Source organism: Eleutherodactylus coqui, chromosome 5, assembly GCF_035609145.1.
Source record: "Eleutherodactylus coqui strain aEleCoq1 chromosome 5, aEleCoq1.hap1, whole genome shotgun sequence".
In the NCBI taxonomy this organism is placed as follows: domain Eukaryota; kingdom Metazoa; phylum Chordata; class Amphibia; order Anura; family Eleutherodactylidae; genus Eleutherodactylus; species Eleutherodactylus coqui.
In genome coordinates, this window is record NC_089841.1 from 35,480,967 (window position 1) to 35,494,560 (window position 13,594).

At 42.8% G+C, this 13,594-nt stretch overlaps 2 protein-coding genes across 2 annotated transcripts in view; both read right to left on the reverse strand.

Annotated features, from left to right (window-relative positions):
- Positions 1–3,122: 3,122 nt before the first annotated feature.
- Positions 3,123–7,738, reverse strand: LOC136629125 (zinc finger protein 585A-like). Its single transcript, XM_066605261.1, has 4 exons — positions 7,575–7,738; positions 7,428–7,492; positions 6,828–6,930; positions 3,123–6,152 (listed from the first exon to the last, which is right to left on the reverse strand). The coding sequence occupies exons 1-4, from the start codon at positions 7,657–7,659 to the stop codon at positions 3,886–3,888; spliced, it is 2,520 nt and encodes an 839-aa protein (XP_066461358.1). The 5' UTR covers positions 7,660–7,738; the 3' UTR covers positions 3,123–3,885.
- The window catches only part of LOC136629216 (oocyte zinc finger protein XlCOF29-like), a 52,300-nt gene continuing 46,384 nt past the window's right edge, over positions 7,679–13,594 (reverse strand). The window contains exon 3 of the mRNA XM_066605396.1: positions 7,679–7,960. Coding sequence (XP_066461493.1) covers positions 7,721–7,960 — 240 coding nt within the window. The 3' untranslated portion in view covers positions 7,679–7,720. The remainder of the gene's footprint in view (positions 7,961–13,594) is intronic.

Here is a 13,594-nt window from a genome sequence, read left to right on the forward strand (position 1 = left end):
GCCATGGGCTCCCATAGGAGCTTGTGCAGCGGCTAGATGTATTCCGACCAAAACATAGTATCCCCTCTTCCTCCCATGCTTTTTTGGGGGTTATTTCTTGACCCCAGCGGCAGGGATGGGGTGTAAAAAGTGGTGCTCTGTGAGGCTTCGTAAGCTTGATGAGGTGCGACGGTCTCACACAGAAGGCGCCCAACAAGCTGCTCCTGGAACTGCAGGAAGGCGAGCGTTCCCAAGGCTTCTTGTAAATTACGTACTACAGGTAGCGGTCTCAATAACGCCCGGCTCATACGGCCGGATGTGGGATCTGCTTGCAGAGGCCCACAGCAGATACCAGCTGTGAACCTGGCTGTGGCCCTGCGTACGGCCACGTAATGTACTGCGCATAACTGCATATTCACACAGGCGGTCATGCGCAGTACACCTTTTTTTGTTTATATTCCCCCCCCCATCCTCCGTCGCACAGTGATGACGTGGGTAACGGCGATCACAGACTCGGGCACCGCTCACCGCAGTATCCCGGTGACATCTCCTGCCTCCCGGCTACCTTCAGGAGCTGGCAGCCAGGAGATTTCCAATTTGCCAAGGCTTATGGCCTTCTGTGCATGCGGCTGACATATGATGCCTGTCACACATGCAGAGAAAGCGGCGTCAGGTGCTGGAGGACCAAATCACCACAGGATGGCATGGAAGACCAGGGTGAGTAATCTCAGCTGCCCCATAGATTCAATCCATGAGGGCAGCTGAATCTTTGCGCCGATTGCATTGCCGGAGGGTGGGAGACTCCCCAAGGCCCCCCATGACAGCTCCATGTTGTTATCTACCTCTTGGCACTGACAGCATGGAGCTGTCATGTCCATAGGCCACGCGGTTTTAATTCCCACAGGAAGCTGGTTTTTACGTCCTCGGGGATAAAAAGCCCATTTAACTAGGATGTAGAAACATTATGGGCTGGTCACTAAGGGGTAAAAAGGCCGTCTAACCCGAGTCTGCTTAATGTCCTTCTATTGGAGGAAAAACTAATATTCCTATAACTCCTCCCATTTCTAGTTTTTTTCCCCACATTTAATAATATCAGGCTTTGAGTTCAGATTTTCATACTTTTTTTATTTTTCGATACATATTGAACTCTATTTGCATGTGAAATCATATTGCACAGAATGAGTCTTTATTATCTTTACTCCATCGTTGTTTTTAAAAAGTTTTTTTTTTTTAAATTGAAAAAAATTTAATAGAATGTAAAAATAAGCAAAACAAAAAAACGTCACATTGGTTTACTATGTGAAGGAAAAACGCTTAAAAAGTACATATCGCATTTCCTGAAAATAAAGGGTTCAAAAAATTGCATGTATCCCAAAATGCTTGCAATAAAAAAATACATACTGCCCCCCAAAAAACAAGCCAGCACTAAGCTAAACTGATAGAAAAATAAAAATGTTCTAACATATTAATGCTAACTATCTTTAATGAGAAATGCTTTTATTGTACACAAGTATATAGGTTTCAGGACATAATAAACATCTGGTTATAGGCAGATCTTAACATCAGGTAAATATAACCTCAGATGAAGAACACATGACAAATTACACCGAGTCATTAAGAGAACGTAGGGCAAAATGCAGAAGCAGTGTGTGAAAAATTAAAACCACCTTTACGGCTTCCATAGGAAGTAAGAGGGAAAGTAGCAACCAGATGCCAAATGCTCTTGAGTAGTTGACCCTATTCACCTAATTGTAAGACCTTCTAAAAACCAGATTTATTTTTCTTATCTCCATATAAATCTATAGAATCCAAAGAGGGCGTGGAGTGCCCAGTTTTTCCCAGGAATACATTATAGATATAGATAAAATAGATATAAAAACATCTCCATAAAAAAAATGCAGCCTCCCTCCCAATTAAAACTTTTTTCGTTATTACACCAGTTAAATGGGTGTGTCCTGACTTTTGCCTCACCCTATTTTTTATATAACTCTAAACACATGGTATTGCAGTAACTGCACTCACCTGCAGAATGAAGATTACTCGTTAGTTATGTCACAGACAGAGGGCTTATTTACACGTCCGTATATCGGCCGGGTTTTCACGCCCGGCAGATATACGGTGTCTCTTTCTGCAGGGGGAGGAGCAGTGCACTGAGCATCCGCCCATTCTCCGCCACTATTTCCAATGGGAGGGGGCGGGTTGAAACTTAGCTCCGCCCCCACCCCTCCTATTGCACTGCTCCCGGCCCGGCTTGCCTCCTCTCCCTGCAGATAGAGACACCGTATATAGGCCGGGCGTGAAAACAAGGCCAATATACGGACGTATGAATAAGCCCTGAATGGTAGAAAATATAAGTTATCATACCCCAAGATGTTGCCATTAAATAAACAGAACTCCTAACCATCCCTCACGGTCGTGGAGCCAAAAATAAAATAGGGATCAGTTGGAAACAATCTTTCGATTATTTTTATCCCCATCATTTTGCCCTGGAGACTATTTGCCTTTTCTCTTGTATGACGTGGTTTCTCCGTTAGGCCGGTTTGATACGGCCGAGAAGACTGCACCAGATTTGTGCGTTGTGAGTCATACACATGAGCAATGCTTTCCTGCATACCACCGCAATGCGATGCTCTGCAGGAAACAGATCAAAGCGTATCGGCAGCAGCGCCGCCCCGTTAAAAGCTATGGCAGAGCTTTGCGATTCCCTTCATCCCTGCAGTGATGCGAGGTTTGTTTCACATGAAAACGCCTCACATCACTGGGCATTCACATGGGTGATTCACGGCCCGATATTGCCCTCGCCCATGTGAAACTATCTTTAGGGCTCATTCACACGAGTGTAAGCATGTAACGCTGCGAGTATCCCATGCATTGTATGCATCGCAGATAGGGATGAGCGAGTATACTCGCTAAGGCACTACTCGCTCGAGTAATGTGCCTTAGCCGAGTATCTCCCCGCTCGTCCCTAAAGATTCGGGGGCCGGCGCGGGGCGGGGAGCTGCGGGGAGGAATGGAGGGGAGATCTCTCTCTCCCACCCGCTCTCCCCTGCTCCCCGCTGCAACTCACCTGTCAGCTGCGGCGGCCCCCGAATCTTTAGGGACGAGCGGGGAGATACTCGGCTAAGGCACATTACTCGAGCGAGTAGTGCCTTAGCGAGTATACTCGCTCATCCCTAATCGCAGACCTTTCGTTCTGCTGTTCGGGACTGAGTAGCAGTGTGGTTTATGTTTTTTCAAATTCCCCCACTCTGCGGGGAATTGCTGCCCCTTCGCAATGCCTGCATACGAACAGCCCTTTAAGGGCCACATATGATATGTGGAGAAATAGAGCATGTTCAATTTATTTCTCCTGCGTACCACATGCAGTGTCCACACGCAGGGGCGTAACAAGATTTGATAGTAAAAATATTTCCTACAATCTGAACATGAAAAACACTTTTCTCCTGTATGACTTCCCTGATGTAAAAAAAATCACTCATGTAAATGACCCCATTCAAAACAATTGCGTTCATATGCATGCCAGATTTGTGCATCTCACACCGCACAAAAATCGCACGATTTTCTGGGTCACGTGAAAGGGGCCCAAGAATGAACCCATTGAAATCAATGGACTGTATGCTATGCGTTTTGCGCGGAAATATGGTCGTGTGCAGCTGCCTTAGTAAAATAGCTATTAGAAAAAAGCCAGAATAAGAAGTTCTAAACCTTCGCCCTGTTGCGGTTGTAAAAAAAGGCACTGTTTACAGCAGATCTAAAAAAGTCCTTAATGACCTTTAGTTAACATCCAATCGTAGCAGTTTTTGCTTGTTTTGGAGCATTTGCTAATCAGAGGAGTTTAACAAAAAAATAGTCACTTTTCTGTGTGAGTACTTGGATATTTAAAAACTCGTGATTTCCTAGTGAACATCAATAAGCCTTCTCTTCTGTGTGATCTTTTTGATGTTTAACAAGATTTGATTTCAGAGTAAAACATTTCCCACATTCTGAACATGAAAATGGCTTTTCTCCTGTGTGACTTCTCTGATGTATAAGCAGATTTGCGTTGCTAGCAAAACCTTTGCCATAATCTGAACATGAAAATGGCTTCTCCCCTGTGTGAATTTTCTGGTGTGTTACAAGATATGCTTTGCTAGTAAAACATTTCCCACATTCTGAACATGAAAATGGCTTCTCCCCTGTGTGAATTTTCTGGTGTGTTACAAGATATGCTTTGCTAGTAAAACATTTGCCACATTCTGAACATGAAAATGGCTTCTCCCCTGTGTGAATTTTCTGGTGCGTTACAAGATATGCTTTGCTAGTAAAACATTTCCCACATTCTGAACATGAAAATGGCTTCTCCCCTGTGTGAATTTTCTGGTGTGTTACAAGATTTGATTTGCTAGTAAAACATTTGCCACATTCTGAGCAAGAAAATGGCTTCTCCCCTGTGTGAATTTTCTGGTGTGTTACAAGATATGCTTTGCTAGTAACACATTTGCCACATTCTGAACATGAAAATGGCTGCTCCCCTGTGTGAATTTTCTGGTGTGTTACAAGATATGCTTTGCTAGTAAAACATTTGCCACATTCTGAACATGTAAATGGCTTCTCCCCTGTGTGAATTTTCTGGTGTGTTACAAGATTTGATTTGCTAGTAAAACATTTGCCACATTCTGAACATGAAAATGGCTGCTCCCCTGTGTGAATTTTCTGGTGTGTTACAAGATATGCTTTGCTAGTAAAACATTTCCCACATTCTGAACATGAAAATGGCTTCTCCCCTGTGTGAATTTTCTGGTGTGTTACAAGATTTGCTTTGCTAGTAAAACATTTGTCACATTCTGAACATGAAAATGGCTTCTGCCCTGTGTGAATTCTCTGGTGCTTTACAAAATTTGATTTGCTAGTAAAATATTTGCCACATTCTGAGCAAGAAAATGGCTTCTCCCCTGTGTGAATTCTCTGATGTATAACAAGATATTCTTTGGTAGTAAAGCATTTCCCACATTCTGAACATGAAAATGGCTTTTCTCCTGTGTGACTTCTCTGATGTATAACCAGATTTGCGTTGCTAGCAAAACCTTTGCCATAATCTGAACATGAAAATGGCTTCTCTCCTGTGTGAATTGTCTGGTGTGTTACAAGATTTGATTTGCTAGTAAAACATTTGCCACATTCTGAGCAAGAAAATGGCTTCTCCCCTGTGTGAATTCTCTGATGTATAACAAGATATTCTTTGGTAGTAAAGCATTTCCCACATTCTGAACATGAAAATGGCTTCTCCCCTGTGTGACTTCTCTGATGTATAACCAGATTTGCTTTATGAGCAAAACCTTTGCCACAATCTGAACATGAAAATGGCTTCTCCCCTGTGTGAATTTTCTGGTGTGTTACAAGATTTGATTTGCTAGTAAAACCTTTGCCACAATCTGAACATGAAAATGGCTTCTCCCCTGTGTGAATTTTCTGGTGCGTTACAAGATTTGATTTGCTAGTAAAATATTTCCCACATTCTGAACATAAAAATGGCGTTTCTCCTGTGTGAGTTCTCTGATGTGCAACAAGATATGCTTTATGAATAAAACATTTGCCACATTCTGAACATGAAAATGGCTTCTCCCCTCTGTGAATTTTCTGGTGTGTTACAAGATATGCTTTGCTAGTAAAACATTTCCCACATTCTGAACATGAAAATGGCTTCTCCCCTGTGTGAATTTTCTGGTGTGTTACAAGATTTGCTTTGCTAGTAAAACAATTCCCACATTCTGAACATGAAAACGGCTTCTCTCCTGTGTGGGTTCTCTGATGCTTTACCAAATTTGATTTGCTAGTAAAACATTTCCCACATTCCGAACATGAAAATGGCTTCTCCCCTGTGTGAATTCTCTGATGTATAACAAGATATTCTTTGGTAGTAAAGCATTTCCCACATTCCGAACATGAAAATGGCTTCTCCCCTGTGTGAGCTCTTTGATGTTCTCCTCTTCTGTAACTTTTCTTCTGCTTAACAGTCTGTGATGGATCAGAGGATGGGGCCTGTATAAAAGCACTAGATGATGGATCTTTGCTATGAAGGGCTGAAGGTATATTTGGGATAATGGCAGGTTCTTCATATGCATCTTGTCTACCATTATCATCCAATTCAAAATCTACAGATATCAGACGTCCCTCTGAGCTCCTGGTACCATCACCTGTCAAGTATAAAGCTGATTTTACCATTATTGAACATAAGAAAAATGATATTGACATTTCTATATAAATTACAGGTCACATAGCAAAATGCAATTAGACAGAAATAAGCAATTAGATCACAATCTAACAGTAGACCTCAGAGAGAGGACCAGTAGATCTTGATGTTCTGACACCAAGGTGTTATCTTCCTCCCTCTCCACATCTCCATGACAACCAATGTGCAAGAGAACATTTCATTAGGAGATAGAGTAATAGGGTTTACTTAGTTCTAAAATTGGGAAGATATTCTTCTCTCAATAGTACTCACAGCAAACAATGAAGGAATCGGCCTCGTTCACATAGATATATTATATATCCGGACTACAGATGGATTTTACACTCATCTATTTCAAAACATTTATTCTTCTAAATAATGGATACAATACACAAGATAATCGGGTCATTATTATGATGTGGTGCACATAATTACACCCATATTATAGATGCCCATCATGTGTTAGCGCCTAGAACGGTATCACATGTCATCCACATTTAGTTTGTACTTTGGATGAATTGGGGAACATCCAGCGGAAACTGACAGATCCCAGAGCTTATGAATCTACAGAACTATCTGCAGCCGCTGACCGAGGAGAATCGGTGACTCCTCTCTGCTGTATTTAGTGGTTACTACTCACCTGGGCGGTTACCTGTAGGAATCTCCTCTTCAAACTCCTCTTTGACCATCACAATTGTCTCTGTAGTATTAATATCAGTCAGATCTTCATCCTGATCCAAAAGCTGTGAGACAAATATTGTAAAAGTCAGCAGACGGTTGGAGAAGTCGTGTGAAATGATCATTAATCATCATGAAAACTCCAAATGACCTGACTGGAGTAGTTATCTGAGCCACATAGCTGCAGGTCTAGAAGCCGGACATAGATATTAGATGACGGGTCAATGACCCCCCAGGAACCTCATACACATGTATATCTGGCATGGCTAGACACGCTGCACGTTGTCTCAGTGGAGATCAGCGTCTACCAGATACATCCACTGTTTGTCTCGGGGGAAATGAAGGAGCAGATAGATATAAATCCAACCTGTTGGCTCCTTATTCCCACCAGCAGTCTCCACCGCCAGAAAACTGGGAGAAGATCCAGACAACATGTAATGTCTCTGGTCAGCGGTAATCCTGCCATCTCCACCGGCCTCATCAGACAAGGAGAAGACATCTAATAAGACTGAAGACAAGAGCTTCACAGCCTTCTACAGTTTAGAGGGACATCTCCATCTACCTGATGGTCCTGTGGAAGAAGAGGACGGGGACATATCTCTGGTGGGCTTCTCTTACTGGATGGAACTGGAGGAAACACAGACAGACACTGAAGTCATTCTTTACATACAGATAATAAAGTCCCCGTGTATTTAGTCCCGTCTATTACCTGGTGATGGGAGCGGCTGGTGGTCCTCCATCATGGCCTCCTTGTACAGATCCTTGTGTCCTTCTAAATACTCCCACTCCTCCATGGAGAAATAGACAGCGACATCCTGACACCTTATAGGAACCTGACAACACAATATACAGTCATCACCCAGAAGCCTCCAGTGCTGTTACTGTATAATGTCCCAGCATTCCCTGCACCATCACCTCTCCAGTCAGCAGCTCAATCATCTTCTTGGTGAGTTCTAGAATCTTCTGTACATTGATGTCCTCATGTATCAGGGGGTGAGGTGGGGGCCTTGTGATTGGGCTCAGGGGTCTTCCCCATCCATCACATATGGGGGCCCAACAGCCATCACTAGAGGTCTTCTTCACTACTGTGTAATCCTGTATATTGAGAGACATTGATTAATATCACTACAGACCAGGGGCGTAATTAAAGGCCCAGGGGCCTGGATGCAAAAAGTTCAGCTCTGCCCCACCCCAGTACCCATACCTAAACCATGCTGCATACAGCTGCAAAACAAATTTCCATACATGATCTGCCCCTTGGTGTAATCATTCCAAACATGACTCATTTCTTACACTATATGACAATTTGTTTGTAGCCCCGTAGGCCACTCTCAGACACACAGACCGCTTTTTACCGCTAACAGTGCAGCGTCCTGAGCACCATATTAACTGCGGTAGATCGCTCTGGTTGATTTTAATGGGGTTACTCAGACCTGAGCTGGAACGCACGTTTTTTAATGTTATGATTCTCAAAAGCTGTCTGTTCTATATTTGTGGCTTCACGTTTTTTAACGCACCTCCTTACCCATCACAATGATGGGGTGCATTAATAAACACTGTTAAACACTGTACCACGAGTTCAAAAATCACCACAAAAGAAGCAAAAATCTTCCCCGCGCTCCAAGGGTTAAACCAAAAGATGAAGACCACAGGTCCGTAAATTACCAATACTATTTATTTTGCTACGCGTTTCAGCAACATATACAAACACATTAACAAAAATCTGTCTTATATACACACAAAATATAACACAGTCCTAAAACTGACCCGTGTGGTAGTCGCAGCGGACGCCATCAGAATGTCCGTCCTCCCTAGGGAGGTGATCCGATCATGTGACCTAGTCATGTGTCCATGATCACATGACTAGGATTCTCTACATGTGGAATGCATAATGCGTTCCACTCGCACTTCCTAAAACCATCTGCAATTAAGCCATATTTAACATATAACATATGGTAACTCCATCTGTATCAATCCACCTCATCAATATCAAAACGCTCATTAAACTATAGAAAAATAAGAATAATAAACATATATATATTTTTTTCTCATTAAAAAAATAACTTGCTAATGTCTCCTATAAAATAGGATTTATGTAAAAAAAAAAAATTTGAATTATTTTTTTGATTATTTTTGTAAAAAATCTCAAACGATATATTTCTCCTTTTCCTCAAAATGTTTTTATATATAACTATATTTCAAGAATAATGACCGTTATTCTTCATAATAATTTTGTTCTAAAAACGAAAACTATTTAAGCTATATAAAGATGGATACATATGTATAATATATATATACACTACCGTTCAAAAGTTTGGGGTCACATTGAAATGTCCTTATTTTTGAAGGAAAAGCACTGAACTTTTCAATGAAGATAACTTTAAACTAGTCCTAACTTTAAACAAATGCACTCTATACATTGCTAATGTGGTAAATGACTATTCTACATACATATATATAAAGATATAAACAGATTTTTATTTTTTTATAAATCAATCTTTATTGAGTTTTATATTTTTTCCAACATTAAACCCAGAGGGTCTAGACATAGTAGCACATTAATATGACGAACTTCAATGGAATGGAATACATCAAAATCTCGCCTTTGCCATCCACTATTGTACGACTATAAGTCAGTATGTCTGAACCTCTATTAACACATCTATATCTGCGAAACAATAGTGTTCTAAACATTTGTAAATAAAGAACAGGGGTGGGGGTAAGGGAAACTCACAGGGCGAGGGGTTGGGGTGGGGGAAGGGAGGGGGGGGGGGTAAATGCTCCTACCTTCTATCTTCCATCTCCAGTCTCTTTGTTTGTTTCAAAGGGTTCCCGGGGCTCTCCCATCCGACCTGCTTGGTATGATTAATATCCACTTCGTCCGTCCATCCTCTGTCCGGGGCATCTCCGTGTTCGGCAACCACATGTGAAGAGGTGGGGTCTCTACCCTCTTTCCTATCTTTATGACCCGTTGGGCTTTCTGATAGCGTATTCGTTATGTTATGTTTGAATGCTTCTTTTTAAGGTATCCGCTTCCAGGGTGTCCACATTTCCACAAAAACGTCCCGCCTCCCGCTTTTCCAGCTGGAGAGTTCCTCTAGGTTGCAAATTAAGTCAACCTTCTCTTTCCACTGTGCGATTGAGGGAGGAGATTTTTGTAGCCACATTAAAGGAATCAGTGCTTTCGCTGCGTCAATAAGAATTGCAATTAATCTGTCTTTGAGCGGATGGAAATCCGCAGATGTTTTCCACAGGAAAACTTTTTCTGCTGTTAGGACCAAACCCGGTTTTATAGTCCTCAGTGTATTCTCCACCTTTCTCCAGAAGGTAAGTAGTTTTGTGCAGTCCCACCAGATATGTCGAAAGGATCCCGTCGTGATGTCACACCTCCAGCACCTGTCGTGGGGCGCTAATTTGTATGCGTGTAGCCATTGAGGGGTTTTGTACCACCTCGATGGTAGTTTGTAATGTCCCTCTTGAAGAAGGACACACGGAGAGAGGCCGAAGGATAGCTTAAGGGTGAGTTTTACCTCTGCTTCTGATAGGGATACGTTCAGCTCCTTCTCCCATGAGTTAATAAAACCTGGTCTAGAGGTTGTTGATGCTGAGATAAATTTCCTGTGGATGTGTGAGATTATTTTATGGCGCGGGAATCCCTTTTCTATTGCTTTTTCAAATGTAGTTGTTGGTCTAGTTGATTTGTAAGACTTAAGAAAGTTCTCTAGAGTCTTTATCACGTGTGCTTTCTGTAGAAATGGGAGTTGGACATCCGGGCATAGTGTTTGTAGGATTTCACCAGCTTCTTTGTGTGCTAGTACCTGGATGTCCCCCACTCTTAGCTCCGGCAAACGCTTCCAAATCCCTCTAGTCACAGGGTCTGTGGGGATGTTCATTAGTTTGCATAGGGTTCCTATTGGGGCCACTGGGGATGGGTCTGGGGCTAGTGTGTTTTTCAGTTTATCCCAGGCCTCACAGGGGCCCTTCAGCAAAGGGTGGAAATTCTTGGAATTATATTGGGTCCTTCTTGGGAGCCAGAGATCTTCTATCAGGGTCTCTCCGTATGTGCTCCCTGCTAATTGTTGCAGCATTGGGTCTCTTACGGGGCTCACCAGCTCCAGCCAGTAGCTCAGCTGTGAGGCTCTATATACCTCGTAAACGCATGGCATGTCAATCCCCCCCTCCCATCTCCTCTTGATCAGCGTGTTATGGGCTAAGCGGGGTCTTTTCTGTTTCCATACGTAGCTGGAGAATGTCATGCGTATGTTTTTGAAAAATACATTGGGTATATGGATAGGGAGCATGCGTATTTTGTAGGTAATGGTTGGCATAACATAAGATTTTATGATATTTTTTCTACCAAACCAAGAGATATATGGAATATCAAATGAGCGGAGCAGATTCTTGACCTGTATGAGGAGTGGTTGAAAGTTCACGGCGAAGAGGTTTTCGGCTTTTTTAGTAATCTTTATGCCTAGGTAATCTATGGAGGATTCGGACCACACGAATGGTGTATTAGCTTTTAATGATTCACTGCTGGCCTTTGGGACTGAGACGTTTAGTATGTTGGATTTGGAGTAGTTGACCTTAAAATCTGAGATTTCTCCAAATTTCTCTAAAAGTGATATTAGGTTCGAGATCCCTTTTTCCGGTTCCGTGAGCAGGAACATAATATCGTCCGCAAACGCGGCCAGCTGGAGCGAGTGCGGCCCGACAGAGATCCCTTTTATTCCTGGGTGAGATCTCACTTTTTGTAGAAGGGGTTCCAAAGCTAGCACGAACAGCGTCGCGGAAAGTGGACACCCTTGGCGGGTGCCATTCCGAATGTCAAAGGTGGGGGAGAGGGTATTGTTAATACTCAATCTTGCATGCGGGTTACTATATAATGCAAATATTGCAGATATGAATGCTGGGGGGAAATTAAATTTCTCTAGAGCGATCTTCATATACAACCAGTTGACTCGGTCGAACGCTTTTTCAGCGTCTGTTCCTATCAATAACATTGGGATCTTTTTTGATTGTGCGTATCTGACCGCATGAAGCAGTCTGTAGCAGTTTTCTTTTCCTTCCCTGCCTCTAATGAAACCTGTCTGCTCCCTATTTATCAGAGAAGGGATAAGGTCCTCCATTCTCTTAGATAAAAATTTGGCCCACAGTTTTACGTCCAAATTAATTAAAGAAATGGGTCTGTAACTAGCGCATGCTTCTGGATCCTTGTTGTCCTTATGGATGAGTATTATGTGGGCTTCCTGTGCTTGTGTGGGTAATCTACTTCCTTGTAGTAGGGAGTTAAATAGTTCTTTTAGTCTTGGGGCTAGTGATGTTTTGAAGGTTTTGTAATAAGCCGATGATAGGCCATCAGGCCCTGGGGATTTACCCGACGGACTCGAAGTGATTAAATCTTCAACTTCCTGATCTGTCGCTTGGGACAGCAGGGTCTGTGAGACCTCATCCCCTAATTTTGGTAATTTGACTGTGCTCAAGAATAGATCAATTCTCTTTTTGAGGGCCCCTTGCTGGGTCGCTCCTTCCCCTCCTCTTAGATTGTATAGTTGCGAATGAAAGTGTTGGAAAGCTTTAGCTATTTCCTGGGATGAGGTAACCTTGGTTCCTGTTTGGTTTTTGACCGAGCTAATGAAATTCCGTGACCTTGATTTTTTGAGCATGGCTGTCATAAACCTGCTCCCCTTATTTCCATGAAAATACACAGTCTGCTTCAGGAAGAGGTGTCTCTTGTTGAACCTTACCTCCAATAGACGTTTAAGGTCTCGTCTCTTGGAAGTCAGTTCCTCCTGTACCTTTATGGTATGTGACAATTTTGATGTTTGCTCCAATTTTGCTATCTGCGATAATAGGCTATCAATCTCCCTCTGTTGAAGTTTTTTCAGTCTGGATCCCAGTGATATGAGGGCCCCCCTCATGACGGCTTTATGAGCCTCCCACCCCACGGGATATTCCATATCCTCAGTAGTGTTCACGTGGAAGTATTCTTCTATTAATTCAGTTAGTTTGGCTCTCTCCGTCTCCGAGTCCAGCAAAGACTCATTTAATCGCCATCTCCATTCCCCGGGCCCTTCCGAGCCTATTTTAACATCTACGTGTGTGGGGGGCGTGGTCTGAGATTGATATTATATCGATATTTGTTTTTACTACTTTTGTCAGGAGGCTCGAGGAGATAAAAACATAGTCTAACCTCTGATAGGATAGATGGATTTGTGAATAAAATGTGAAGTCCTTCGAGGAGGGGTTTAGCATTCGCCATGCGTCTACGGTGCCCAATTCTAGTAATGCTTTGTTCAATTTGTTTAGGCACCCCCGCGAGACCTGGGATTTTCCTCTTGATGAGTCTAGGATAGGGTTCAGAGTTACGTTCCAGTCTCCCCCGGCTATTATATACCCCTCTGCGAACTCCTTTAATATTTTAATCTGTTTGATTAACCACTCGGTTTGGTTGACGTTCGGGGCGTACATGTTGGCGATGGTTATTTTTACGTTATTAATTGTGCCTTTTAGTAGGAGGACCCTCCCCATTTCGTCTGAGTATTCCCCTGTATGGACAAAGTTAATGGATCTGTGGAATAGTGTGGAGACACCCTTGGAAGCGGAGTGAGGATGTGAACTGTGGAAGGCCTGGGAGAATGCCTTACCTGGCAAGGCAATGCATTTTCCCCCCTTAAAATGTGTCTCCTGTAGAAGGAGGATTTTGGTGTTGTACCTTTTCACAAGCTGTGC